General features: G+C 36.6%; 1 protein-coding gene across 12 annotated transcripts in view; it reads left to right on the top strand.

The window, feature by feature from the left end:
• Positions 1-26,636, top strand: part of PIBF1 (progesterone immunomodulatory binding factor 1) — a 212,218-nt gene that overhangs the window by 179,027 nt on the left and 6,555 nt on the right. For 5 of the 12 annotated variants that reach the window (XM_029209987.1, XM_029209986.1, XM_029209990.1 and 2 more), the window contains 2 exons: positions 4,122-4,206; positions 20,892-21,065. In XM_029209987.1, the coding sequence (XP_029065820.1) occupies positions 4,122-4,206; positions 20,892-21,065 (259 nt within the window). Of the gene's footprint in view, positions 1-133; positions 695-4,121; positions 4,207-20,891; positions 21,066-23,594; positions 24,441-26,636 lie in introns of those variants that run through there. The other 7 variants (XR_003791697.1, XR_003791695.1, XM_029209988.1 and 4 more) reach the window with 7 other exon arrangements.

Genomic DNA, 26,636 nt, shown 5'->3' with positions numbered 1-26,636 from the left:
CTTAATTACAGCAACAGTAATCACAAGAACTATGCCAATTATGGAATTAAACAAAAAAAAATATTTTGTGTGCTAAACATCTGAAGGCTTTAAAGCTGTCTGTGTCTCATATATTTATTGTATACTATTTTAGTAGATTCTGAACCAATATTTCACAGGATATGAAGTCTTGCTCTTCATTGAAGCAACTATCTTCTAATGTGAAAAGTTAAGGTGCTTTCAGAATTTTAATTATGGCTTGTGAGATGCTGTAGCTGTACCCTGATGACGTGAATGAAAGGATGTGATGCCATACAATACAATCAACAAGTCAGATACAACAGGTTAGATCACATTTCTATCTACCATCACCCTGACTCTGAGCCAACGGCATTTCAAATAGAGTAGAATTATCCTGGGCTTTGACTACACGTCAGCCTGATTTCTCTTCTCATGGTAAATGTGTCTGTAAAATGTAGATATTAATGTGAACATCAAGGGGTAGTTGTGAAAATTAAATGAAGTAACATATATAAAAAGCTTCCGGCACACAGGAGGAGCTCAGTAAATGTTACCTCCCTTCCTTTTGTCCTTCATTAATTCGAAATTTAAACATTCGATGATCCATCCAAAAAGATGACCAAGTGATTATGTTCCTTGATCATTCCTGTTACTTTTTGCTGGGTGTGGATTTTAATTGTAAAGAATACTTACATTAACTGGTTAATTTGTAAATGTTTCTCTAGCTTATACAATAAAAGCTCTTTAAAGAACTGAATATAAATTTTATCATTTTCTTACAAAATAAAACAATATCACATCCACAACTTGCCAATTTAGCCATCGATACAACTTATTCAGTGCCTAGAAAGATTAGCGCAAACATGCACTAAAATGAAATCGTGATAAACATGTTAAAAGCTAACATTTGAGATATCACTACTAACTGTCATTAAAGTAATACTCTGTTCTAAAAGTAGTACTTTTAACTCTCCTCCACCAATCCATAAGAGACAACCTGGGTTATAGTGTTTGATCTATAGTTCAGGACCAAAGGAAGCATGGAAAGAGAATAATTAGCATAAGTTTTCTTTCTCTGTTTTCAATTCTCCATTTATCGTTAACTAGTCATTTAGGAAGAAAAGACTGCTTAGGCACTTATAAGGCTAGGCCAGAGTATATTGATCCAGGAAGTTAAAGAACAATATATCAGGAATATGTTTTCATATAGCAGGTGAAACAGAGCCATAAACATGAATTTCTGAGTAATAATTAACAGTGAATTGAACAATTATGGGTGTAATATACCATTCACGGTAGACGTGCTCATAAGGAGATTTGTTTTGTAGTTGCTTTATGAGTCACGCATAGAAGCTTTGTATTTTTGAAGGTAAGTTTCCACTGTTATGAAATGTCTTATGGAGACTGAACTTCTATTGAGTAATTACTGTGTGTGGAAGAACACAGAGTATAATCATCATCGTATTCAGTTTTAGAGACCCACGTGTTGAAGGTAGTCTCCCTTGTAATTTAAGAAAGAGAAGGCTAAGACTTTGAAAATATATATCCAAGTATTGTCTGTGGAGGCAACGTCTTGCAAATAGAACTGAGTTGCTTTGTCAACCAGTTTATCCACTTACCTTTTATTCCATGTTATATGTTTAGTTTTGTTATTTAAATATGGAATACTTACTTTATTCTGAAAAAATTAAACACTACATATAAAGCATTTCTAAGGAATTATTCTTTAATTACATCAACATTCCGTTCCTATTACACTACACTTTATTTAATGGGTCTGTTGGTGTTTGAGAGCCTACGTGTGTGTGTCTGTGTGTCTGTGTATGTGTTTGTGCGAGCGCACCCATGTATGTACTGCATGTAAGCGCATATTTACATTCTGTGTGTATGTGAGTACATGTATACGAACATGTATATGTGCATGTATATGAACACATCTGTTCCTTGAATATTCCTATTCGTATTTACTGAACATTTATTTTCACTTGGAAAAATATTTTGGGGACTTCCCTGGTGGCTCAGTGGTTAAGAATCCACCCACCAGTGCAGGGGACACAGGTTCGAGCCCTGGTCCGGGAAGATCCCACATGGCACAGAGCAGCTAAGCCCGCACACCGCAACTACTGAGCCCACGCACCGCAACTACTGAGCCCACACGCCGCAACTACTGAAGCCTGCACATTCTAGAGCCTGTGCTTTGCAACAAGAGAAGCCACTGCAGTGAGAAGCCCGTGCACTGCAATGAAGAGTAGCCCCTGCCCGCCGCAACTAGAGAAAGCCCACATGCAGCAACGAAGACCAAACACAGCCAAAAAATAATAGAGAAATAAAAGAAAGAAAAAGAGAAAGAAAAATATTTTGTCTTCAGTGTGACCCTAGCTAAAGAGAGAATTTTAAAGTTACAGAAACACCTGATCTTTACCATGCTTTGGGGGACTCAAGCAGAACACAGCACTCAGTTTCCTTTTTATCATCTAGTTCTTTTCAACTCCTCGGCTCAGTAGGATCTCTGACGCCTAACTCCAAAAGTCAGTTTGTTTTTATGCTGAGCTGCTTACCTTTATTGACATTTAATTACTGTTTTCCTCTGATGACTGTTTCTCATCTAAATTAGTAAAACGATATAGCATTTTGTAGAGTTTTATGTGCTCAGTGTTTTATGTAATCATTCATTAGATAATTCACATGTCCCTTTGACATACATGAGTATTATTTTCCACTTTTACGGATGTGAAAACAGGTTCAGTGGGGTGGTATGTGTCGTGCTTTACACCACACAGTTGAGTCAGTGGCACAGTTGGAAACAGAAGTCAGAGTTGCATCTAGTCTTTCTTCTCAGAGGACAAACTCTGATGCTTCCTTGGGGAAGTTCTCAATTAGTAGGAAGGAGGAAAATGTACATTTTTTTTTACTCTTAAGTCCTTGGAATTACCAGTGCTTTCAGAATACTACTACTATTCACTGAGTTTAAAAAAAAACTTCTCCGTAATATTTTGAAAATTGGTGGCATTCTGTTTTCTTAAAGTATAACTTAAAACATCTTACCTGTTCAGCAAAACAATTCTCATTAATTTTACCTTTACAGATTTTGTTTTGACATTCAAGGAATTATGTTGCTTCAATTCAGTGTTGCTTTTCTTAATCCTTGTAGTGCTGTCTGGATAGACTCATCCCAGTGGCTTTCAAAGAATATTTTATTTAATGGTTCTAAATATTTTTATATGTTGAATAATCAAACTCCGGACAGTATAAGACAGGCCTCAAATATTTGTTCTAAAATATTAACATGTCCTTACAATTAGGCTTCTCACCCTTTCCTATCAGAAGATAGGTCATTTCAAAAAGAAATTCACAATGCGGACTTAGAAGTTGAAGATTGAACTAAGAATTTGGAGACAAAAATTGTTTCCCCGAGGGCTTCCCTGGTGGCGCAGTGGTTGAGAGTCCGCCTGCCGATGCAGGGGACACGGGTTTGTATCCCGGTCCGGGAAGATCCCACATGCCATGGAGCAGCTGGGCCCGTGAGCCACGGCCACTGAGCCTGTGCTCCGCAACGGGAGAGGCCACAGCAGTGAGAGGCCCGTGTACCGCAAAAAAAAAAATTGTTACCCCGAATTTACTGTAGATCAAATATCTGATTCATTTATCTCACTCAGTTATATACCTGGTAATTTAGTATGTGATAAATTATAAGATACTACTTTCAGTTTTAAGGATAAATGTTGTAATTTGACTTTCAGTGTCTCAAATTTTAATATGGTGCCCATACGTACTTTCTTTTTACCTTTTATATAAGTCCCACTTCATCTTTTTACATTTCAGGAGTAACCAGTCATCTTTAAAACACCAATTTTATGCCCCTACTAGGCAGGAAAGTATTCTCAGAAAGCATCTCAGTTGCATTGTCAAATAGTTGTGAAAAGAAAAAGTATTCTTATAAAATAGCCAGGCCAATGATTGAATCAAACATTGTAGTCACTGATCTGATATCTTTATGAACTATAAATTTAATTTTTCTTTAATTCAAACCATCAGATTTAGTCTTTTGCTATTTATTATTTGTTAATTAAATTTATATTAGTATGACAACTTTTTAAAACTTGGTGGGGTTTTTTTTCCAGCAATTTAAATAAAGAAAAGTCAGCTTTACAGCACATGAAGAATCAAATGGCATTAGATTTGGAACAACTTCTGAATCATCGTGAGGTACTTTTTCCATTTTGTCATAATTTTTACCACCTTAGGCTTTTTCAAAATCATATTGGGTTAAGATTATTGGATCCCAGTAGTCTGTGTTAATTATGAGTTAATTCTTATTTCTGGAATGCTCCTTCTTGATGGCCCCTATTTCCTTGTTCATATCTCTGTCATTGAATTTCCATGTTATTTAATAATTATCTATCTTATCCCTTTCTCCCTCTAGACAGTAAATTTCTTTTTTTTTTTTTTTAATATTTATTTGGCTGCGTCGGGTCTTAGTTGTGGCATGCAGTATCTTTAGTTGTGGTATGCGGGATATTTTAGTTGTGGCATGTGGGCTCTTAGTTGCAGCACGTGGGATCTAGTTCCGTGACCAGGGGTCAGACCCAGGCTCCTTGCGTTGGGAGTGCTGAGTCTTTCCCCCTGGACCACCAGGGAAGTCCCTAGACAGTACATTTCTTTAGTGTACCTCTGTCTTATTCATCATTGTATGGCCAGTGCCTGGTGTACAATATTTGTATTGAACTTTAAAATTCATAAGTTTTCTTTTAATTTGTTCCTCACAAAAAATATTTTAAAGGTAACAGAATCCCTATTTTATAAAAGAAGAAAATCAGGTTTTTGTGGCTTCCCTAGAGCCAGGTGGTAACTAAGAGATAACCCCCGTTTTTTTTCCTCATTTTTTTAAGTCAGATTTATTGAGATATGATATACAATAAAATTTACCCTTTCCAGCATACGTTTCTATGATTTTTGACTAATGCGTACAGTTGTGTAACCATCACCATAATCAATATATAAAATCGTTCCATCACCCCAGAAAATTCCCTCTTGACCCCTTTGTAGTGACCCTTTTCCCTAACTCCAGTTGATCTGTTTTCTATCCCTATAGTTTTGCCTTTTTTTTTTTTTTTTCTTTTTTTTTTGCGGTACGCAGGCCTCTCACTGTTGTGGCCTCTCCCACCGTGGAGCACAGGCTCCAGACGCTCAGGCCCAGCGGCCATGGCCCACGGGCCCAGCTGCTCCGCGGCATGTGGGATCTTCCCGGACCGGAGCACGAACCCGTGTCCCCTGCATCGGCAGGTGGACTCTCAACCACTGCACCACCAGGGAAGCCCTATTAGTCTTTTTAGTCTCGGTTTTTTCACTTACCATAAAACAGATCAATCTATGTTGTTGTAAATATTAGTAATTTGTCCTAATTTTTATTGCTGAGTAGTATTCCATTGTATGGATATACCACAGTTTGTTAATCCATTCACCAGCTGATGGACATTTGAGCTGTTTTCATTTGGGAGTGCCTATAAATAAAGCTGCTGTACACAATTGTGTACGTATTTTTGTGTAAATATAAGTTTCCATTTCTCTTGGTAAATACGAGGAGCAGGACTGCTGGGTCATATGGAAAGTGTTTCATGTTGTAAGAAACCGCCAGACTATTTTCCAAAGTGACTGTATCTTTTGCATTCCCACCAGCAGTGAATGAGAGTTCCAGTTGCTCTGCATCCTTGCCAGCAGTTGGTACCGTTAAGCCTAGTTTTTTAATCCATGAATTTTTTCCACTGTACTATCACTGCCTTGTCTTAGCCATGTTTTTACCGTTTTGCTGTCCTAACAGAGAAAAAATGCTCAAAACAGATCATTGGTTTATGAGTATCCTGAAGACATTGTTTCCTAGTCTGGGAAAGATATATCAGGTATTTGGGAAGAAATTATTGGAAGGAAATTATTGAGAGAGATGAACTAGGGAATATTCCTGGAAGCAGCTCAAAGATGCATATCATCTAGAAATGGTGTCAGGGGAATTGGGGGAAGTGCCCAGAACAGCCAATAGATAACAGTTGAATAAGAATAACTTGGATAAATAAAATTTTTTGCAAGTTAAAATCAGGGCTGAGACTAAGGTGAGGGCAGCCAGGCACTGAAGGCACAGAATAGAGGAGGTGCCCCCTCTCAGAGGCATGCACAGTGCAGCGCTGGCACCTGAGACCTTGCCTCACCCTAGTCAGGACCCTGTGAAAATGATCTAGTATGAATCATTGCTTCAATCAGCTAAATTTTCTCAGTTTAAGTTAGTGACTCATAAAGAGACCAAATGAACATTTAAAGTGTTTCATTTTCTTTTTGCACTGGGCAGCTCTTGCTGTAACTTTTTAAGTGGTGTCACTTAGTTCTGGTAAGACTGTTTATGGTAATATGAAATGAGATCCCCACCTCATTTACATAGTTATCCAATATGTGTTACATGAAAAAAGAAAATGAGTGGGATAGTTCTAGGTTGACAATGCTAGGATAGTTGAGGCATGGCCACAGAAGATTTATTTTCTATTCGTGTTAGCTCAAAACTGTTAGCTTAAAACTTCTCTCACGTTGGGAGTTCAATTGTGGTCTTAAGGGTTTCCAGGAATGATAAAATCCATAGTGACCTCTTATTCTATAAACTTCTAGCATTTATACATTCAAAAATGGTTGTGTGGGGCTTCCCTGGTGGCGCAGTGGTTGAGAGTCCACCTGCCGATGCAGGGGACACAGGTTCGTGCCCCCGTCCGGGAGGATCCCGCATGCCGCGGGGCGGCTGGGCCCATGAGCCATGGCCGCTGAGCCTGCGCGTCCGGAGCCTGTGCTCTGCAACGGGAGAGGCCACGAGGGTGAGAGGCCCGCTTACCGCAAAAAAAAAAAAAAAAATGGTTGTGTGTGTTTGGAAAGTGTATTAGGTGATTTTTATTCTCTTCTTTAGAGAAAATGTATTAACCTAATAATAAAAAAAAGTGAAGAGAGGGTGAGTATGGAGAAAAATAGCCTTTTTTAGTTTGCCTTTTCAGACTACAAAGCTCAGCTGAGATGAGTAAATGTATTAGGTTAAAGGATCTGCACAAAAAGTACTAACTGAAAGATGTGATCATAAATTGAATTGAAATCTCATATCTGTCCACGTCCGTCTATTCTGAATTCTCCAGGTTCTGTCCCTGTATTCAGTGAAACCTTCGGAAAGCAGAGAGAAGGGGAAAGGGGCAAAATATCTCTCCCAACAAAATTCCTTCCATTAAGGCACAATTGAATGTCATGACCTCTGCCTTTATAGAAGATCGGAATAAAATCTGGTGTCATTTCTCTTTGTTTCGTGAAACTATTTAAGGCAATCTACTAAGTACTTCCATTTATATTACATAATTTAGTCTTTGCTACAGTACCCTGAGATAAATATCTTTGTCCCTACTTTTACAGACGAAACTGATGCTGATAAGAGTTAAGCAGCTCAACCGTACTTACTGTCGAAACTTTTTTTTTTTTTTCTGAAACAAAAACTTATGATCTTTCTCCTTACTCCCATTTAGACAAAAATCTCAGGATGAATTACTGCTTGTGTGAGCTCCAGGAAAATTCTTGCCTCTGTAGATGAAGTTATATCCTTCTGTCTTTTTTACAGAAAATGAAAACTATGTAATTTAATGTGCTTCCTTTTCGTCTTAGTTGCCAGAAAAATCAGAGCTGAATATCTTATCCAGGTGTTGTAATCTTTTTTTCTTTTCTTTCACTTTTGATGCTTCAGAATAACTTTTTCTTTGTCTTTCAAGTGGAATGTAATCTTTTTTACCCTTAAATGTCTTCATTTATGCTAAGAGCTTTTAGGTATAAAAATATAAATCTTAAATAATTAGGTTTTACAAAAGGTAAAGGAAAAGACTGATAGGATCTCACTCTTAGTTAACATTGTCAGGGCTTCAAATTAAACATTCAGTTTTGAGTATACGAAATGTGATTCCTTAGAATGGCTTCTCTCTCGTTGAGCATACCTCTCGAGTCTTCTTTAATGGCCTTCATTTTTCATTCATATTTATCCACTCATATTTGCCTTAATGAAACAAGATTTGCTGAACACCTTTGGAAATTTTAATTCTGCTTTTATTTGTATATATTTCATCATGTGTCCTTAGAATCTAAGCTTTCAAAAGTAGAAGTATCTTTAATCAGCCATGTATCTAATAGAATACTGAGCATAATTTTAAGAAACTGATATAAAAGCCTTTTTCTGATTTCTTTTGCAGCTGTATTAGGGGGAGTGGTAAGAGCCCCACTTAGGAAGCTATTTCAGTGTTTCATTGAGCAATAGGTGGTATCGTGAACTAAGCTGGTGATCATGGTGTCCAACAAGCAGGGACCAATTTGAAAACTATTTAGAAAGCAGAATCACTGGGCTTGGTGACTGACTGAATTTAGAGAATGATGAAGAGAGGAGGAATGAGAATTGATGCCCGGGGTTTTGGCTTGTATCCTGGGTTTATGGTGGTGCTACAAAGAACATAGGAGGAATAGGTTTGGGAAAGAAGAACTCAAGAAAATATCTAAGTGGATATATTCAGTAGAGAGTTAAAAATATAGGTTCTGGAGCCCAAGAAAGAGAAGTTATCTGGAGGTAGAGATTTGAGAGTCAACAGCATAAAGATGGTGCTTTACATGGAAGTAGATTAAATGAACTAGTAAGGGTATATAGCGTGAGAACAGAAAAAGGCCTAGGACAGATTCTTGATGAGCACTAATATTTAAGGGCTGGGCAGAGCAAAAAATGCTTACTCAAAGAAGAGTGAGGGGTGACCAGAGAAATGGCAGGTGCCTCAGGAAAAGAGTAGACCCACGCGAAGCCAGAAGCATTCAGAAGGGAGGAAGTTGTCAGCAGTGGCTTAGGCTGCCAAGGGGCCAAGTCGAACAAAGATGAAAAAGAAAATGGTATTTGGATTTAACAAGATGTTTAAAAAAAGCAGTTTCAGTGGCACTAAAGGCAGATTGCAGTGAACTGATAAATAAGTAGAAGTTGAAAAATAGTAAAAGGAAAACTAGGCAACCCTTTGAATAAGAGAATATAAGGTGATCAGGGAGGGAGCATGAGATCAAGGGCCTTTACCTCCCAGAGTTGGAGAGTATCCGGCTTAAATGGGGATAGGAAGGAACCAAACAGAGAGAGACATTGAAAGTACAAAAGAAAGAGGATGATCAATTGAGCAAAAGTGTTGGGAAAGGAGCAGATCCAGGGCGAAGTGATGGGATTTAACTTTAGACAGGTGGGGCACCTTTTCCATTTTGCAGGGGAGAAATCAAAATTACATTAAAAGTAATAAGTTAGTAGGTTTGGTGGTAAGAATTTAGGGAGTTCCCTTCTAATGGGCAAGACACATGATAAGATCAGAGTTTTGAGGAAAATAGAAGTTTGAAACAGCTATGTAATAAATGAGTGATGTACATTACAGAAACAAATAATTGCCAAGATGAAATGTCATATATTTGCAGTAGTGCCATTCTGTGTAATTTTTCTCTAGCAGCTTACACTCAGCATGCTAGGTGCAACCATGGAGAAGGTGGACAGCTGGATTAACCCAGAATTACATATCTACTTGTTCAGCTCTCTTCTTAAATTCTAAGGCTGGAATTACTCTTATATTCCTTACATCACCTATATTTTGAAATACTGTGGGAAATGCCAGCAGTCAGACAGGCAAGATGGCTCTGCTACTTAATAGCTATGGATTCTTTTTTTTTTCTTTTTTGAAGACAATTTTTTAGAGCAGTTTAAAGTTCACAGCAAGATTGAGAGGAAGGTACAGAGATTTCCCATATACCCGCTGCCGCCGCCCCCGATGCACAGCCTCCCCAGAGTGTGGACATTTGGTACAAATGATGAACCTACGCCAACATGTCATAATCACTTAAAGCCCACAGTTTAATAGCTATGGATTCTTGAGACAATAATTTAACCCCTCTAAACTCAATTTTCTCATGTATAAAGAAAAATAATATCTACTTTACAGGGTCATATGAGAATTAAACAATGTAGTACATTCCTGGCATGTGACAGTAACTCAGTGAATGTAGGACCCTTCCCTCTTTTCCTTCCTTTTCAAGAGTCAGTTCAAATGTTATCTATTCTTTGAAGCCCTTCATAACTCAATAAAGAAAAACTTATCTTTTTTTTTTTACTTCTTTCCCATAACTTTAAAAATACTTGTATTAATATTCCTATCACTATATATCACAATTACGCATCTGTCTTGCCAATAGAGTGCCTAGTTTTCCTTTGTGTATTAGCCTTTAGCACAGTATTTGGTAAGTATTCAATTGAATGTTTGTTAAACTAACTATGATCTTTTCCAACCTTCAATAATAATTGCACTAGAAGCTGTCAAATTAGAAACCAGCCTTTAATATATTCACATTCTCTCTCCTCAAAAGTAAATATTTGTGGAATATAAGAAATCTGTTTCTCAAACCTGAGATTCTTCTACCCTTTCACTCACTACTTCTGCCAATAATCTCTCTCAAGGTCCACAAGCATTTCAGTTAGTATTTAACCAGCATTTAACCAACCACTTCTTACTAAGTGCCTAGCGTGTGCAAGGCCTCACACTTACCTGGTTGGACTAACTCCCATGGTTCCAGATAACTTGCCTTTTATTGCAGTGAATGTCACTTAACAAAAAGAAAACAAACCCTGCAGTTAGCCAGGTTTCTGAAAAGTGAAGTCACAGTATAATTATCATTCTTTTATGGTATGTTTATGTTCCAGGACTCTAACTCCTGTGTTCTTTGTGATTTCTCGGAAAGTTTCAGGGACATTTCAGCATCACAAGTGCCCCTTAGGCAATCCACTTCATAAAGGGTTCAAACAAATTACATATTTCTATATGTGTATCATTCTTTTTGGTTCATACTTAACTGTTTTGAAATTTTCTTAAGAATACCTTTTTACACGATTTTCTTATACACATATGTACTTAAATTTTACAGTCAGAACAGTCAGTGTGACTAAAAAAAACAAAAAGTGTGTGGGTAAGTTAATTTTTCTTTAAATGAAGATGTAATTATTTCTCAGATTCATACATTTCTCATCGTAGTGGTGCTCTTCAAGTTCAAGTTTGTTTTTGATTTCCTAGATGTAAATGTATATTTTAAAGACAGTTATTATAGTGGAAACCTAAAACACATACAGTATAAGTCATATTTTCCCTATAAAGTTTTAGAATGTTTATTTTTTCCATATAAGGGTATGTGAATTTAGGTCTGAGGAAATTCAGGGAGTAAACTATTGCAAAAAATACTCATTTGTGAATGTTGAATTTAAATATACTTTAAGTATGACAAAACTAAACCTACTGTATAAAAGTAATAATAATATCTTGAGTTTTTATAACTTCTTCCTACCAAAATGTTTTAAAATTTTTCAGCCCAATTATGTTATACTAAAGTGTCCCAAGAGCTCTGTGATGGTCTTATACCCATTTGACAGACGCAGCAACTGAATGTTCCCTCTCCTCAATTTTGAATTGCATAAAAGATACAAATTTTTTTAGATTGTACTCTGTGGACCTCTATGTTTATGTGGGCTTATACAAAACTTAGTAGAACTAGGTCAGATTATTTTGATTTTATAAGTATTTTGGCTTCATTTTTCACCATCAGCTTTAAAATTACAAATATCTCTGTTGTGTCCTGCAAGTAAAATTCTGTCTTGTGTGAAACATTCTATCTCATCATAAAAATACTTTATCTGTGTATATATGCTCTTTTAACTTTTTTCACATCACACTTTCACATCTATTATGTATCATATAGACCTGTCATTTTCTAGTTATTGTTTTTGCTTTTTTTTTTTAAAGAATGAAATGTGTATTTTTCCCACTACATTTTAGAAGTTTGGTATGTTTTCTTTTAAATAGTAAGTACACTTCTCTGACCCTTTTTTATCAGTAAGGAACAAGTAAATGACCTCTTGCTATCATTTCTAACCCTGTGTTTTTATGACTTGTAGAATAGCAGCAGTTTATAACAAACCAAACAATTCTAGCGTATAAGGAAACACGCAAAACAAACTGCAAAGCTATTAAAGTAAGTCTCTGGAAATATGTTGGCCAGGAGAGATTATTAACAATGAAATGAAATGATTATGGTCTTATTTGGCAGTATTTTAATTTAAACTTAACAAATCTATATCCCATATGAAGGAGCTGACACTGAGGGAAGGCAGGGAATACAACACGGAGAAGGTACAGGCACTGGAGTGAGTCACGCTCTGGACACCAGTGCTCACAATGGAGGATAGAGTCTGGAGTCTGAAATTGATGATGGAAATCAACAAGAACATGCGTCAAAAACTATCCGATTATACTGAAGTAGTAAAGGCCAGACAGCAACTAGATGAATACTGGTATAGAAGGGAAAGCCAGGCACCAAGAGGACGTGAATACCAGAAGGCAAAGCAGTTAGAAGTCCAAGGTACTATTCAGGAATCAGATGAGTGAAAGGGTCTGCACAAACCAATCAGAACAGAATCAAGGTGCCCACACTTCTGTTTTAAGTCAACAGTCGCAGTAGATTTCAGTTCAGAGGGGCCTACTTCAGTGTGTTACTGCTAGCTTCCTCTACCTTCCACTGTTGAAGATGACCTTAAGATTATATCCAAATTTAGGAAAGAATGTTGTAGGTGATTAGTTACGTCCCCTAGGCTATGACAGCACAGTTGTGTCTCATTCACCGAACACTTGAGCTCTCACTAAGCTTTCAGTGGTAGATAGGGTATGACTCCAAAAATGTTTGTCTTCTGAAATGCATTAGAATAAGGAGTAGATAAGCCTAACTTCCCTCTGCTCTGGCCAAGACTCCTTTCTTTATTCTGTCCTAGGCCCAAAACTTTGAATACTAGGAGATAATCAGAGGAAAATAATCAAGATGATAAAAGAATTCTTTTCAGTCATAAGAGAGATTAATGGATTGGGGGTGTTTAGAGAAGAAAAGACTTAGAGAGATACAAGAAATTCAAAGTAGGCAGAAATAGACTTGCGATACATCTCTGCAAAGGCTGAAATTAAAACCTAAGGGTAGATATTACAAGGAGACATGTTTTGTTTGCTTTGTTCAGGTGTTATTGTTGTTGTTCTGCTTTGTTTTGTATAGAGGTTAAATAACTTGAAGGTCCCTTCCAAACCTGAAATTGCGGCTATCAAAGGCCTTGACAGAAGGCATCCGCATTACTGTGTACATAACGTCTAAATAATGACAGCTTTGAACCCATTTGAATCCTGATTTCATTTCTTAATAGCTAATGAATCTGGCTTTTTTTTTTTTTTTTTTTAATTTTTGGCCGCATTGCGTCTTCATTGCTGCATGCGGGCTTTCTCTAGTTGCGGCGAGCCAGGGCTGCTCTTCATTGCGGTGCATGGGCTTCTCATTGCGGTGGCTTCTCTTGTTGCAGAGCACAGGCTCTAGGTATGCAGGCTTCAGTAGTTGTGGCACGTGGGCTCAGTAGTTGTGGCACATGGACTTAGTTGCTCCACGACATGTGGGATCTTCCTGGACCAGGGCTCAAACCCATGTCCCCTGCATTGGCAGGCGGATTCTTAACCACTGTGCCTCCAGGGAAGTCCTTGGCTATATTTCTTAAAATCTTCTAAACCTCAGTTTCCTTATCTTGAAAATTGAAGTCATATCTACCTCTTGGTATTTGGGAGGGGATTAAATTTTTATGTAAAATACTTAGTGCAAAGCCTGGCACATAGTAAATACTGCATGAATGTTAATTTGCCATACAAAATCTGTTTTGTGTATTGTTTAGAATATAGTGCCATTGACTTTCAAGGTGTATTTTTACTTCTTCAAAAATCATACATTGAACTATGTTAAAAATTTGTTTTGATAATATTAATAATTTAAAATTCTCATTGAGCACTTAGAGTATTGATAGATGACTTTGAAATAAATTTACATTTTCTTTTAAACTATAGTGTTAGATATGATAATGATATTGTGGGGTTGGGTTTTTTTAATCTTTATCTGTTAAAAATCTCTACTGAAGTATTTACAAGTGAAATGATCTGAGGTCTGAAATCTGCTCTAAAATATTTCAAAATAACTAGAAAGGAAGTAGATAAAACAGTGTTGACAGAACATTATGGCAGTTCCTCAGATGATTAAGCATAGAGTTACCATGTGGCCTAGCAATTCCACAACTAGGTTTATACTCAAGAGAAATGAAAACATGTCTACACAAAAACTTGTACATGAATGTTAGATGTTAGCAGCATCATTCACAACAACCCAAATGTTCACCAGCTGATGAATGGATAAACAAAATGTGGTATAGCCATACAATGGAATATTACTTAGTCATAAAAAGAAATGAAGTACTGATAGATTTACAACATCGATGAACCTTGAAAACACTATGCTAGGTAAAAGAAGCTGGTCACAAAAGACCACATATTATATGATTCCATTCATTTGAAATGTCTAGAACAGAGAAATCTACAGATACAGAAAGTCGATTAGTGGTTGCTTAAGGTCAGGAAGTTGAGGACCAGATGGGATAGAGGAGTGATTCCTAGAGGACTTGGTGTTTCTTTCTGAGGTGATAAAAAAAGTTTTAAAATTGTATGCTTTAAATGGATACCAATATGGTATGTGAATTGTATCTCAGTAAAGCTGTTTGAAAAAGATGATACTGACAAAATGTTGATAATGATTAAAGTTGGGCAATAGACACTGGGGGCTCACTATGCCATGCTCTCTTCTCTTTGGATGTTTGAAAATTTCCATAATAAAATGTTGTTTAAATACTCTTTTAGATGAAGTTTAAACCTCCAAAATATGGATGTACTTGGTTTAAAACAAGGTTGGTTTCTACCTTGCATTAGCTCAGGTAGGAAAGATGCACAGAATTCTGACTTGACTGCCAGATACATTGTTACTCCTCTAGAAAAGCACTTACATTTAACCTCCAGTGGAGCACATAGTTTGCATTATACTTGTCAGAGCTATTTTCATCAAGAAATGCCATCTATGTGTCCCCTTGCCAACATCTTTGCAGAGTTTACAACTTTCAGCAATTTATTGGCATCAACTATGCAATACTCTTAAGCAGCTGCCCTGCAGTTGAGCTGTTTTAATATGCCACCCTCTATGCAAATAGTTTATATTAAATGGCCAAGATATGTGCTTTCGGATTCAAGAGAGCAAGTTACCTCTTTTCTAGAGATGGTATAGTAACAGTCATCATCTTCATCATCGTCATCGCCTGGAATTTTCATGAGAATGTCCTTAGCTCTTCCATTTCGAAGAGTACTGTCCTGCAATGTGCTTTTTATTGTTTTGTTTTAAGTTTCAGTTGTGTAATCAGATGCGGCTCTACATTTGTTCGTTTTACTGAATGTTTCCTTCACTCTTGAAGTTACTGTAATTGTCTTATGTATTTGATATACTAGAATTATAAGATATATACTATTAGGTTTTTGAAAATCACTATAAAAGCGTATCAGAATTAATGAATATTATTATAAATCAAACTGTTATAGAAGAGTGTTTAAAGGTCTCATACAAGTGGTAAAAGGAAAGAATTTGAGGCATGGCACTTTTGCTGTATTTGAATTTTACAATGAACAAGTAATGCTTCTATAATTTTAAAAAGCAGGAATTTAAAAAGATATTTTGACAAATGGCTTTCTAAATTAATGGAACATTTGCCAGGAATAGACTAGGACTGCCAAAACGAAGGGGCCACATATTAGGACACTCCACATTTTGGACAAGAGAGCCTACTTTCCACCTGAGGACCCTAGAGTGGAGCCTGCTTGACAGATTTTCTTATCCACATATCCAGAGATTGTACTCAACTGTCTCATTCAGATGAATGGCCCATAGCAGCAGAAAGAAAACATTTAATCTGTTCCTTCATTCATAAATTGGAACACACAACCAAAGACCGTCAGAAACTGGAAGAAAATTTATAGCACAAAAGGGAAAAATCACAATAAACAGAGAAACTGACTCCCTTCTCCAGAGAAAACAAAAATTTCTGTAACAGAAAAGAACTTACAAAGTATTGTAATTAGTTTCTTCAGAAAGTTTTGAGGAAGTAGTATTTACAGAAAATAAGCATTATACAGAAAAAGTTTCTGGTGTTTTCAAAAATTGCTAAAATCAAAATCATGAAGTTATTATAAGTAAGTAAAAATGCCAGTAGAAGGATGTCAGGAAAAGCCACTGAACTCTCCTAAAGCTTAGAAAAAGGTAAGAAGACAGAAATTAACAGGGAAAAGCTAAACAATATCAACAATTCCAGAGAGAAATAAAATACCTGCAAAGAAATAAAGATCAGCTTGGCCTCATAGTTCCTAGAAATTTGACTTTAGAAGATAGAAATGTAACACCGTCAAAGTTCTGAAGGGAAGCACAGTACTTTACCACAGTACCCTCTCTCATGAAATTACTAGATTGTTTGCCATCAAACGACAGAAAGAGAGCAATGCAAGAAATAATGGAACATGCCAAGATGTGCAATAAAAAGAAATTTCAGAATAACAACTGTACAGCTGTCTTAAAAGAAGTCAGTACAAAATTGATCCCAGCGATTAAGCTAGATAATCTTAGGTAATATGGAAAAAGACATATACTAGTTCCATCAATGAGGGAAAAAAAGGCAAGAACTCTTAAGAAGAAGGGGGGGAAAAGTCTCTATGAGAAAGTCAGGGCCCAAGTAGGAATCTAAGTAAATGGCATGATTTTGAGCGATAGATGCAATGTAAGAAAAAGAATCCAGTTGAACTTGATACCTAAAACATTTTCCTTTGAACATCACAGGTTCCTTTTCTGTGGACCTAATCACACTCTCTGCTCTGCAGTGAACAGTATTTATAAATCATTAAACAGTAGTGCAAATAACCCTGCTGACCAATCACAGAAGGACAGTTAGAGAACAGAGAAAAGCAGAACCAAAAGCTAGAGAAATGACATGTGAAAGTCAAGTCCAAACAATAAGAGCAGACTCTTAATAGGAGGCGGAGCCAGCAATCAGGAGGCAGACAAGAGAACGTGGTAAGGACCAAGCCAGATTTCAAGATGACTTAATCCTAACAAAGGATCCCATTTTGTAGTGACAAGTTTTTCTGGTTCTTGTATGTTATGTTGGTTTATTTTTATTTGCTTTGTCAATTTGCAAATTGGGATTTTGTGAATCACAAACATTTCATTGTAATAGTAACATCAACTAGGGAAGGACAATTTATGCCAAAAATGTAGGTAAAAGAAATATTAAAATATTTTCATGGTAAGGAAGATTCAGTATCATAAAAGCCAGTTCTAAGTTGTTGTTTTTTTAATTCAACATAAACCCACCCCTATCCCTAAGAACATAGCCCAAAAAAACCCTCAATCATTAAACGTTAAAACAGTGTGACATGGGTGCATGAATAGACAATTGGAATAGAATTTAAAAGTCCAGAAATAAATCATACACTTATGGAAATTCAGTATATGATAAAGATAACATCTCAAATCAGAGGAAAAAATTGTCTCTTTAGTACATGATGTTATTACAGAATAGCCAAGGGGGGAAAAATGCTGAATCCACACCTTTCACCATAAGCCAGGATAAACTTCAAACAGATCAAAGATCTAAGTGTTTGAAAAAGAAAAGAAAAAGAAACCATAAAGTAACTTGAGGAAAATGGAAGAAGGAAACATGGGAAGACCATAAAATTAAGGATTGCCATGTTCAGCTACATCACAACCAGAAAGTTCTGCACAGGAAAAAAACAAAACAAAATAAAAAGCATAAACAAAGTCAAAAAAAAGATTAAAAGGGAAGAAAAACTGCCGTTCATATTACAGACAAGAGCTAATGTCTCTAACATGTAAAGAGCGCCTTGAAATGTAAAAGAAAATGACCAGTCACCCAGTAGAAAACTGAGCCAAGGATATCAACAAAAAAGGAAATACCCTTAAACAACTGAAAAGCTGCCCACCCTTACAGTAGGAGAAATGCAAAATAGACATACCCAAACACTTATCAGACTGGCAAAAATCCAAAAAGGTAACACAGACATACATTTTATCAATTAGGAAACTGAAGCTCGTTCAATCAGAGTAGATTGCTTAAGTTTACACAGTTAATAACAGAGTCAGGAATAGATGTGTCTTTGACTTCTAACCTCATACTAAAATATCTCCACTACCTATGCTTGGCTGTCTGTGTGCTCAGTCTGTGGTGGTATTGTGGATACTATTTGATGTTAAAGTGGAATTTTCTTTGTTCAAATTTACAATTGATATAAAAGAGATCATCTATATGACCAAACATAATAAAACTGAACAGAATTGTTCTGCATGTTATTTTGGTGTCCATTGTAGCTGTGTATTATCCTAATAGGAATTTTACAGAATTCTGTTGCTTTTTCAGTGTTCTTTACTTAGATTTCAAAAACCCATGCTAACATTGTATAATACTATCAGATGAACAAAAGTGGTACTGTGACAGCACGCTAAGTTGGGGTGATCCTAGTCTAAATAAAGCAAACCTGTGAATTTCCCTTCTGTCTCCTGACCAGCATCAGGGGTGATCTGCTTCCTGTAACTGTTCCTATACGAGCAGCAGGTGAAGCCAAAGAGAACAAAACTATGGCCTCCTCTTGGGCACTCAGGAGCCAAAGCCCTCTGCCTGGTACCCCACCAACTCCTTCCTTTTCCTCCTCCTCAGCCTTGCTCTCCCTCCCTTCCCTTCTGCCAGGAGGTATGATCCCCTTGACCTTATTTATCTGTAATAGAGTGGTAGGTTGTGATAGAGGAAATTTTTGCTTATTATTTTATTTTCTCTTCATGCCAAGGCACAAAAGTTACGGCTAGTAAAAAGAGGTTCTTTCAGATAAAAAGTGTTTTTTTGGTAGGCTGAGAGACCGTCATCTCCCCTCTCCCCTCTACTTATCGTGTGGTAAGTAAAGAAGGAGCTGAAATCTACCATAACACAAGACATGTTTAACATTAAATCAGTGGTATATACTTCACTAAAGGGAAGCATGTAAATGAAGTAACGATCTCAAAAGCAATGAGTCCTCAAAAGGGTCAAATAAAAGTGTATCAGATTGGCAGTTTCTGAAGGTAGACACATCCTCATGTGCATTGGCCAAGCCAGCCTCAGTCCCGCAGAAATGAGAAAGTGGATTCTGGCACCATTTCTTCCAGCTCCTCTCTTGGCCCTGAGGTTTATTAAGACTCTGTGGCTTAAACTCAACAGCTCTGTTTTAAAATACCCACTCAAGCTAGATGGTTCTAAATAGAACTAATGACAGCCAGAAAAAAAAAAAAGGCCTGTAGGAACTTGCTCTGACACAGAGCTGATGTCTATAAACAGACTAGTAGAAGGGAGCAGAACATCTTTCTGCCGCCCTAACTTTTGTGTCTTGGCATGAAGATGCAATAAAATAATAGGAAAAAATTACCACCAACACAGCCTACCACTGTTGTACAGATAATAAGGTAAAGGAGAGTTCAGTCCGCCCTCTCTCCATATTCTTGTGTTTGATTGACTCAATTTAGTAATTAAGCATAAATATCCACTAGTTAGTGTTTGGTGCTAAAGGTTTGACTATGGGGGAAAATAAAAGACAAAAAAGACTTGGAAGAGGGAATGAGTGGAAATTTTGATCCGGGTTCTTCAAGAAGTTCAGCATAATGAATTCTTAGTTCAAACAACGACTGATAAAGCTAACTCAGGTTTTCATTTGTAAAAGAAGAGGGAATAATATGTTTTGTTTTGTTTTTATTGAAGTCTAGTTGATTTTCAATGTTTCAGGTGTAGAGCAAAGTGATTCAGTTTTATATATATATATATTCTTTTTCAGACTCTTTTCCCTTACAGTTTATTACAAGATACTGAAGACAGTTCCCTGTGGTATACAGTCGGTCCTTGTTGTTAATCTATTTTATATATAGTAGTCTGTATCTGTTAATCCCAAATTCCCAATTTATCCCTCCCCGCCTCCTTTCCCTTTTGGTAACCTTAAGTTTGTTTTCCATGTCTGTGAGTCTGGGAATAACATGGTTAAAGAAATCCTGAAGCTATGTTAAACTTACTGTTTGAACTGCTGATTAATAGGCAAGAAAAAACTTTTTGGACTCTTTTTCACTTGCATCTTCATGTAAGACTTCAAAAAGGAAATAGAATAGTTTAAGAGGTAGAAGAGAAGTTAAGTGCCTAAATAATGTGCTTATCAAACATGTGTAGAGAAACTATGGGGGAAACTAGCTATGCCAGTGGTTCCCAAATTTGTTAGAATCACCTGGGGATCTTTAAAAAATTTCAGAGCCGAGGCCACACCCCAGCCCAACTATCTCACAGTCTCTGGGGGTGGCACACAGGCATCAGTTGTTTTAGAAGCTCCACAGGTGATTACAATGTGCAGAAAAATTGGGGAACCACTAGGCTACAGAATAATACTTTTTTTAATTGAAGTATAGTTGACAATACCATGTTAGTTTCAAGTGTACAGCAAAGTGAGTCATTTATACATATGTTTTTTCAGATTATTTTCCAAGATGATGAATATATTTCTTTATTCTGTTCAGTAAATCCTTGTTGCTTATCTCTTTTATGTATAATAGTATATGTCTGTTAAACCCATGCTCCTAATTTATCCCTACCCTCTTTCCCCTTTGGAATGATATATTTATCATTTAACGGTATTAATGACTATGAGATTCATGTGCATAATTATTGAATATTAATATGTTGTTTTTTCACAACTTTCCTCATTTATATAATGTAGTAATTGCTTCAAATGTTTTTTCTACTTCAAGAATAAAAATAAATATTTTAACATCAACATTATGAGCCTGCTTGTTAAAATCATACTTCCATCTTCTATTTTCATACACAACAGGAATTGGCAGCAATGAAACAGATTATCATTAATATGCATAGTAAGCGTTCTGAGGACAACTTGCTTTTTACTAAAATGGAATCCAAAACTGTGACAGGAAATCAGAAATCAAAGACTTTGAATGTGCCTAGAGAACATGAAGACAATATATTTATACCCAAACCAACACTCTTTGTAAGTACAATAAAAATTAACTTAGAATGTTAGTGTCTCTTATTTTTACTAAATATATTTTACTTAAATTTCTTTCCTCTCATAGTGGTTTCAAACTAACTTTAAAAGGTCTGTATTTATCCTTTTTCTGAATGTATATGTTACCTATCTTAACAGTTGATAGTTGGGGTTTATATTTCTAGTTAACATATCAGACTTGCCTAGGAATTAGCATTACTCTAGCACTGTCCTCCTCCAGTCTCCAGGGACGACTTATAAATGAATCAGAAAGACAGTCTTGATTTGACTGGTTTACAGCACATATCTCTCAGTTTTCAGTAGGATGTAGCTGAGGTCATACCTCGTTTGAAAATTTTTCTCTTGTATATAAAAGAAAGTTTACTGTAGAAAAAAAAGAAAAATACAGATAAGCATAAAGAAGTTTGTTTGTTTGTTGTTGTTTTGGCCGTGCCATGTGGCTTGCAGGATCTTAGTCCCAGCCCAGGGATTGCACCCTGGGCCCTCGGCAGTGAAAATGCCAACCAGAATTGCCTGTTTTTGTCATTTTAAATTTGCATAAGAATAAAAGGGATGCAAAATATCACCCACCCCCTCTTATTTGTAAAATAATATATTTTGCTTTGAGTTTTCTTATAAAGTATAAAACCAATCGTATTAAACTGAAAAACTGAAATGCATTATTAGGTAAAAATGTATGTGCCCGGAAATTAGTCGAAGAACAAGAAATTAGAAAGATTTGGATTAAAATAGAAAATAAATTAGGAAATATTGAAAATGATGTTTTAACAAGTAATAAGAATCCAAAGGCAACAAAATCGAAATAGGAGTAACCTCATTAAATAGTTCACTTTACTTCAACATGGTTTCCCCTCCATACCCTAATTTCTCAGAAGAAACATTTCTACCATCTGAACATAGAGACTCAAAACCAGAAAGATTTTCTGTACGATAGTCTGATTCAGTGAGTCCCCAGAATCTTAATTTTTTTTTAACTCCCTAGATGATTATAATAATCAGTCAAGTATGGGAACTTCTGATCTAAGCTATTTCATTATACATTCAGAACATGCTACTCAGGATCAATGGGATGTGAGAGCTTGCTTGGTGACTACATAGTTCAACCTCCTTTTTTAAAAAAAATGACAGAGTTACAGTCTAAATGAAATAAAGGATAATTATCATAAGGATCCTTGTAGCAATACAGGCTGAGCTAACAGGATGGAGAACACAGGAAATCGAGATTGACCAGCCTGGGTACAAGGCAGCTCTATGGATTTCCACAGCTGAGTGCATGGATCTTTTCCTCTAGTGGTACTTCAGCTTCCCTTTGTTTCTCTCCTGGTGTCTGCTTACTCATGTTTTCCAGTTCCTCATCAACTTGCTCACAGCCCCTTGTCTTGAGACGTATTTCTATGCATCCTTTCCCTAATCTCCTCTCTTATAACCTAGTTCTTCCTGTATTTTCCAAAAGCAAGTTTAATTGGCCCAGCTTCTCCTTGTTGGCAGATACCCCTTGTGGCAAGACTAGTTAAGGTTATTAGCCAGCCTACTGAATGGCTGCCCTTACCTGTGACCAGGGGGTCACAGGGTACCAAAGAAAGTTGCCTAGGGCTATTTATTCAGAAGGGCCATGGCTAGGCAAGTTTCCCTCAGAAAGTCTGCTAAGATTGTGACAGACAGTGTGATGTGTCTATTATTATATTATAATCTACAAGAAGAGAGCAGACTGAATACATAGATGCTAATGGAAAACGTAGGATTGGTGGAAAACCGCAAGATACAGCCACATACTTAAAGCCTATCACACTCCCTGATCTGCTTTTCTGACCCTTCTCTGTTCCAAGCAATGAACTATTCCTTCTGACCCTGACCTCCTACATTTCTGACTTTAGCTTGGTAACCTGATTCTGATATTCTGAAATCCTGTCACCAGTACATAAGTAACAGATTTCTCCAGTATCTCGAGATAAGGTTCTGCAATGAAAAGAAAATGAAGAAGGTTTGAAATATGAAGTATTAATTGGGTAGTTTTATTTCCTTCTTTATGCTTACCTGTATTTTCTTTTTTTTTTCTATAATAAACTATATTTTGTATACAAGAGAAAATTTTTCAAAAAAGGTATGGTCTCAGCTACATCCTAACGAAAACTCAGATATCGTGCTGTAAACCAGTCAAATCAAGACTGTGTGCTAATACTGCAGAATTAGGAATGGGAACCGACTAGGTCACCTGGGGCAGGTCATTTAAATGCCCTGAACTGGGTCTTATCTATAAAATTAGGAGGGAGATTACATGAAATGAGGGCTGGACTTCTTTTATACTAACATCCATGATTCTCTTAAGGCATCCTAATTTTTATGGTTATTATTTTCAGTATTTTCAATTTTCCATAATAGTGCTTTTCTTACGTTTTTCTCTCATTTTGTCAATAAGGAATTTATGGTGCAAATATTTGAAAATAAGATCTAATCATTACATAATCTTATGGTTTTATAGCTAAAATGGAAACATTTCTAATTTACTTCCAGATCCTTTGGCTGATATTACCTGCTGTTGGTATTTTTCCCTGATATTCAATTCAATGATAGAGAGATGGATCGATGGATGTGTGTTTATATGTGCACTGAAAATATGAGGAAGACACACAAAGCCCCTGTTAAATGGGCAGTGGGGTGAACGTAGAGCTGTGTTACAGAGGAGGAAGGGGAGAAATAAAAGCTTGAGACATTTTTCTTTACATATTTGTATAATCATGTGAACGTTTTGCAGTGCTCATGTGATATTTACATAAGAAAACCCCAAAAGGTGTATTTTATAGAAAAGCTCTGACTGTTGAAATCACAGATGTGGGAGAATTGTTTTTCAGGCATTCGATGCACAAACAAAGACTAAATTGAACCACGGAATGTAAGTGCTTTGAGGATAGAAGCTGTGTTCCCATTGCCTTACATAGCACATGATCAAAGCAGGTACTCAATAAATATCTGGTAACACAGCATTAAAAAAAAACAACAACAACAGTTATTTGCCTCCCCAGTTTAGTTATCTTCTTAGCCGTTAAAACTCTAAACTGTGTGGGGAACTTTAGTGTTGAACTAAATAAACTCCAGGGGGAGTGAAAGCAGCAACTTCCAAGACCATGGTCTTGGAAGGAAATACAAACTACTTTAAAGGAAATATAAACTGCTATGGAAATTCGAAGAAAGAAGAGATAATGTGATGTTGATGGACTCCAGGAAAAGAAAGTATTTGAGGTTGACCTTGAAGAATGTCTAGGATTTGACAAGGACAATAAGGGTTAAAGAGTGAGAAATTCCAAGGGCAGAGAGTATAATATTCACAAAACATTTTCTAATTTGTGTTCCTTTTCATTATTCAAAACTAGGATGTTTAATAATCTAGACTTTATTCCTCTCTTACTACATTCTTATGCCTGACTTCAGTCATTTCACCACTTAACCCTTTTCCTTAGGAGAAAAGGAAAATACAGTGGATAGGATATACCTAGAGTAGTCAAATTCAAAGAGGCGGGAATTAGAATGGTGGTTACCAGGGACCAGGGGGAATGAGGAGTTATTGTCTAATGTGTGCAGAGTTTCAGTTATACAAGATGAAAAGACTTCTGTGGATGGATGGTGGTGATGGTAGCACAGCAATGTGAACATACCCCATGCCACTGAACTGTACACTTAGAAATGGTTAAGATGGTAAATTTTATGTTATGTGTACTTTACCAAAAAATTTTTTAAATTTAAATTGGTAGGTTATAAAAAGCAGTGTTTCTCATTATTCATAAAGAAAAGTTTATAACTTCATTAAAATGGAATTTAGCAGTTATTTGTAATATACTTAATATAATGAATACAACTCAGTGGATGTCTTAAGACACAGGGTGCCGCCCTGGGATAGCATTACCACAGAGCATGTCCTAACTCTGTGCCACCCCACATTTTTCACATTATAACACATAGAAAAGTATAACATTTGTATGGCACACCGGGGTAAATGAACTTTGCTGGTAGATTGAAGGGGCTCCAGCCATGTCTAGGAGCTGAGGGAAGCAATTGCTCTTCATACCTCTAATGCTTTGTCACATTTGTTTTGAAGCTCTGGTCTCACTTTCTCTTTTCTTCTTCTTTTTTTTTTTTTTTTTTGAATATTTATTTATTTATTTGGCTGCATCGGGTCTTAGTTGCGACACGCAGGCTCTTCGTTGCAATGCCCGGGCTTCTCTCTAGTTGTGGCGCGCGGGCTCCAGAGCACGCAGGTTTAGTTGCCCCACGGCATGTGGAATCTTAGTTCCCCGACCAGGGATCAAACCCACATCCCCTACATTGGAAGGCAGATTCTTAACCACTGGACCACCAAGGAAGTCCCTGGTCTCACTTTTTCATGTTGAATCTAGATTTATCTGACCAGAACATGCTCAGACCTCAAGATAGCTAGCTATGTACATTTACATTTTTAAAAATAATTTTTCAATTTTGAGTCTCAGGAATACTAATTGCAGCCTCTTCCCGGTGTAATATAGCTCTAAGCTAAATTAGAAATAAGGAATTTTTTTGTGAGCGTGGAAGTAGAGCCGTGAGGGCTGAATGATCTGGGGCAGTTTCTCTTTTTGTCACTTTGTTGGTAGGAAAGCTGGGTCAGCTCTCTTAGACACATTTTAGTTGGGCCCTGCCTCTGAGGAATCATAAATATTTATTTCCTCAATTCCTAGCTTATATCGTTTTTTTTTAAAAAACAAGTAATTATATCTACTAGACATAGTATTTCTTTTCTTTAGAGAAGTGGCGCTGGTTGAACACTAATAGATTCTTAATTTCTAGCTCTTTTTCTAGATTCCAGGAATAATCCACCAGGCTTATTATGTCTGCATTTATCAGTCAGCATTCTTTCTCAATATGTTATAATCCCCAAGTTATAGATTAATGTTTTAGTTGCCTGCTTATGGATGACACAAAAGTACCCATCTTATCAGTTATTTATCTCCCAAATCACACTGGAACAGTAAATTACTTCTGGTTGCTTTACAGTTAATCCTGTCATTTGTTTTTATCACAGCCCTCTGAGCTCTTTCCTACATCTGGAATACAATTTACTTCAGGGCCTGTTAACACCACTAATTTGTGCTGTTTCTTTATACAATTACAAATAAAATTAATCTAAACCAGCACATAAAAATTAAAGCAATGTTCCCAATATAAATGCTCACTTTTAAGTAATTTGTATGTCTAACATCATGTCATATATATGTGTGTGTGTGTGTGTGTGTCTATGAAAAATATATTATGAAAAGGGTTTCATACCATGGAACCTATGAAAGTCTTAAATTCAAAAAAAAAAAAACAGAAGTGTGAGATAGTCAGAAAATAGGGCCCTCTTCAGTTAAAATATTAACTCTGTTAATAACTGCATAGACATGGGACTTCCTTGTTGGTCCAGTGGTTAAGACTCCACGCTCCCAATACAGTGGGCATGGGTTCGACCCCCTGGTCGGGGAGCTAAGATCCCGCATGCCATACAGCGTGGCCAAAAAAAAACTGAATAGGCACAACAAAATGTGTTAC

This window comes from Monodon monoceros, unplaced genomic scaffold, assembly GCF_005190385.1.
Source record: "Monodon monoceros isolate NGI ecotype Baffin Bay Population unplaced genomic scaffold, NGI_Narwhal_1 Super_Scaffold_8, whole genome shotgun sequence".
NCBI classification, from domain to species: domain Eukaryota; kingdom Metazoa; phylum Chordata; class Mammalia; order Artiodactyla; family Monodontidae; genus Monodon; species Monodon monoceros.
The sequence above is the reverse complement of the archived record's forward strand: the minus strand, read 5'-3'. Positions and strand labels throughout refer to the sequence as shown.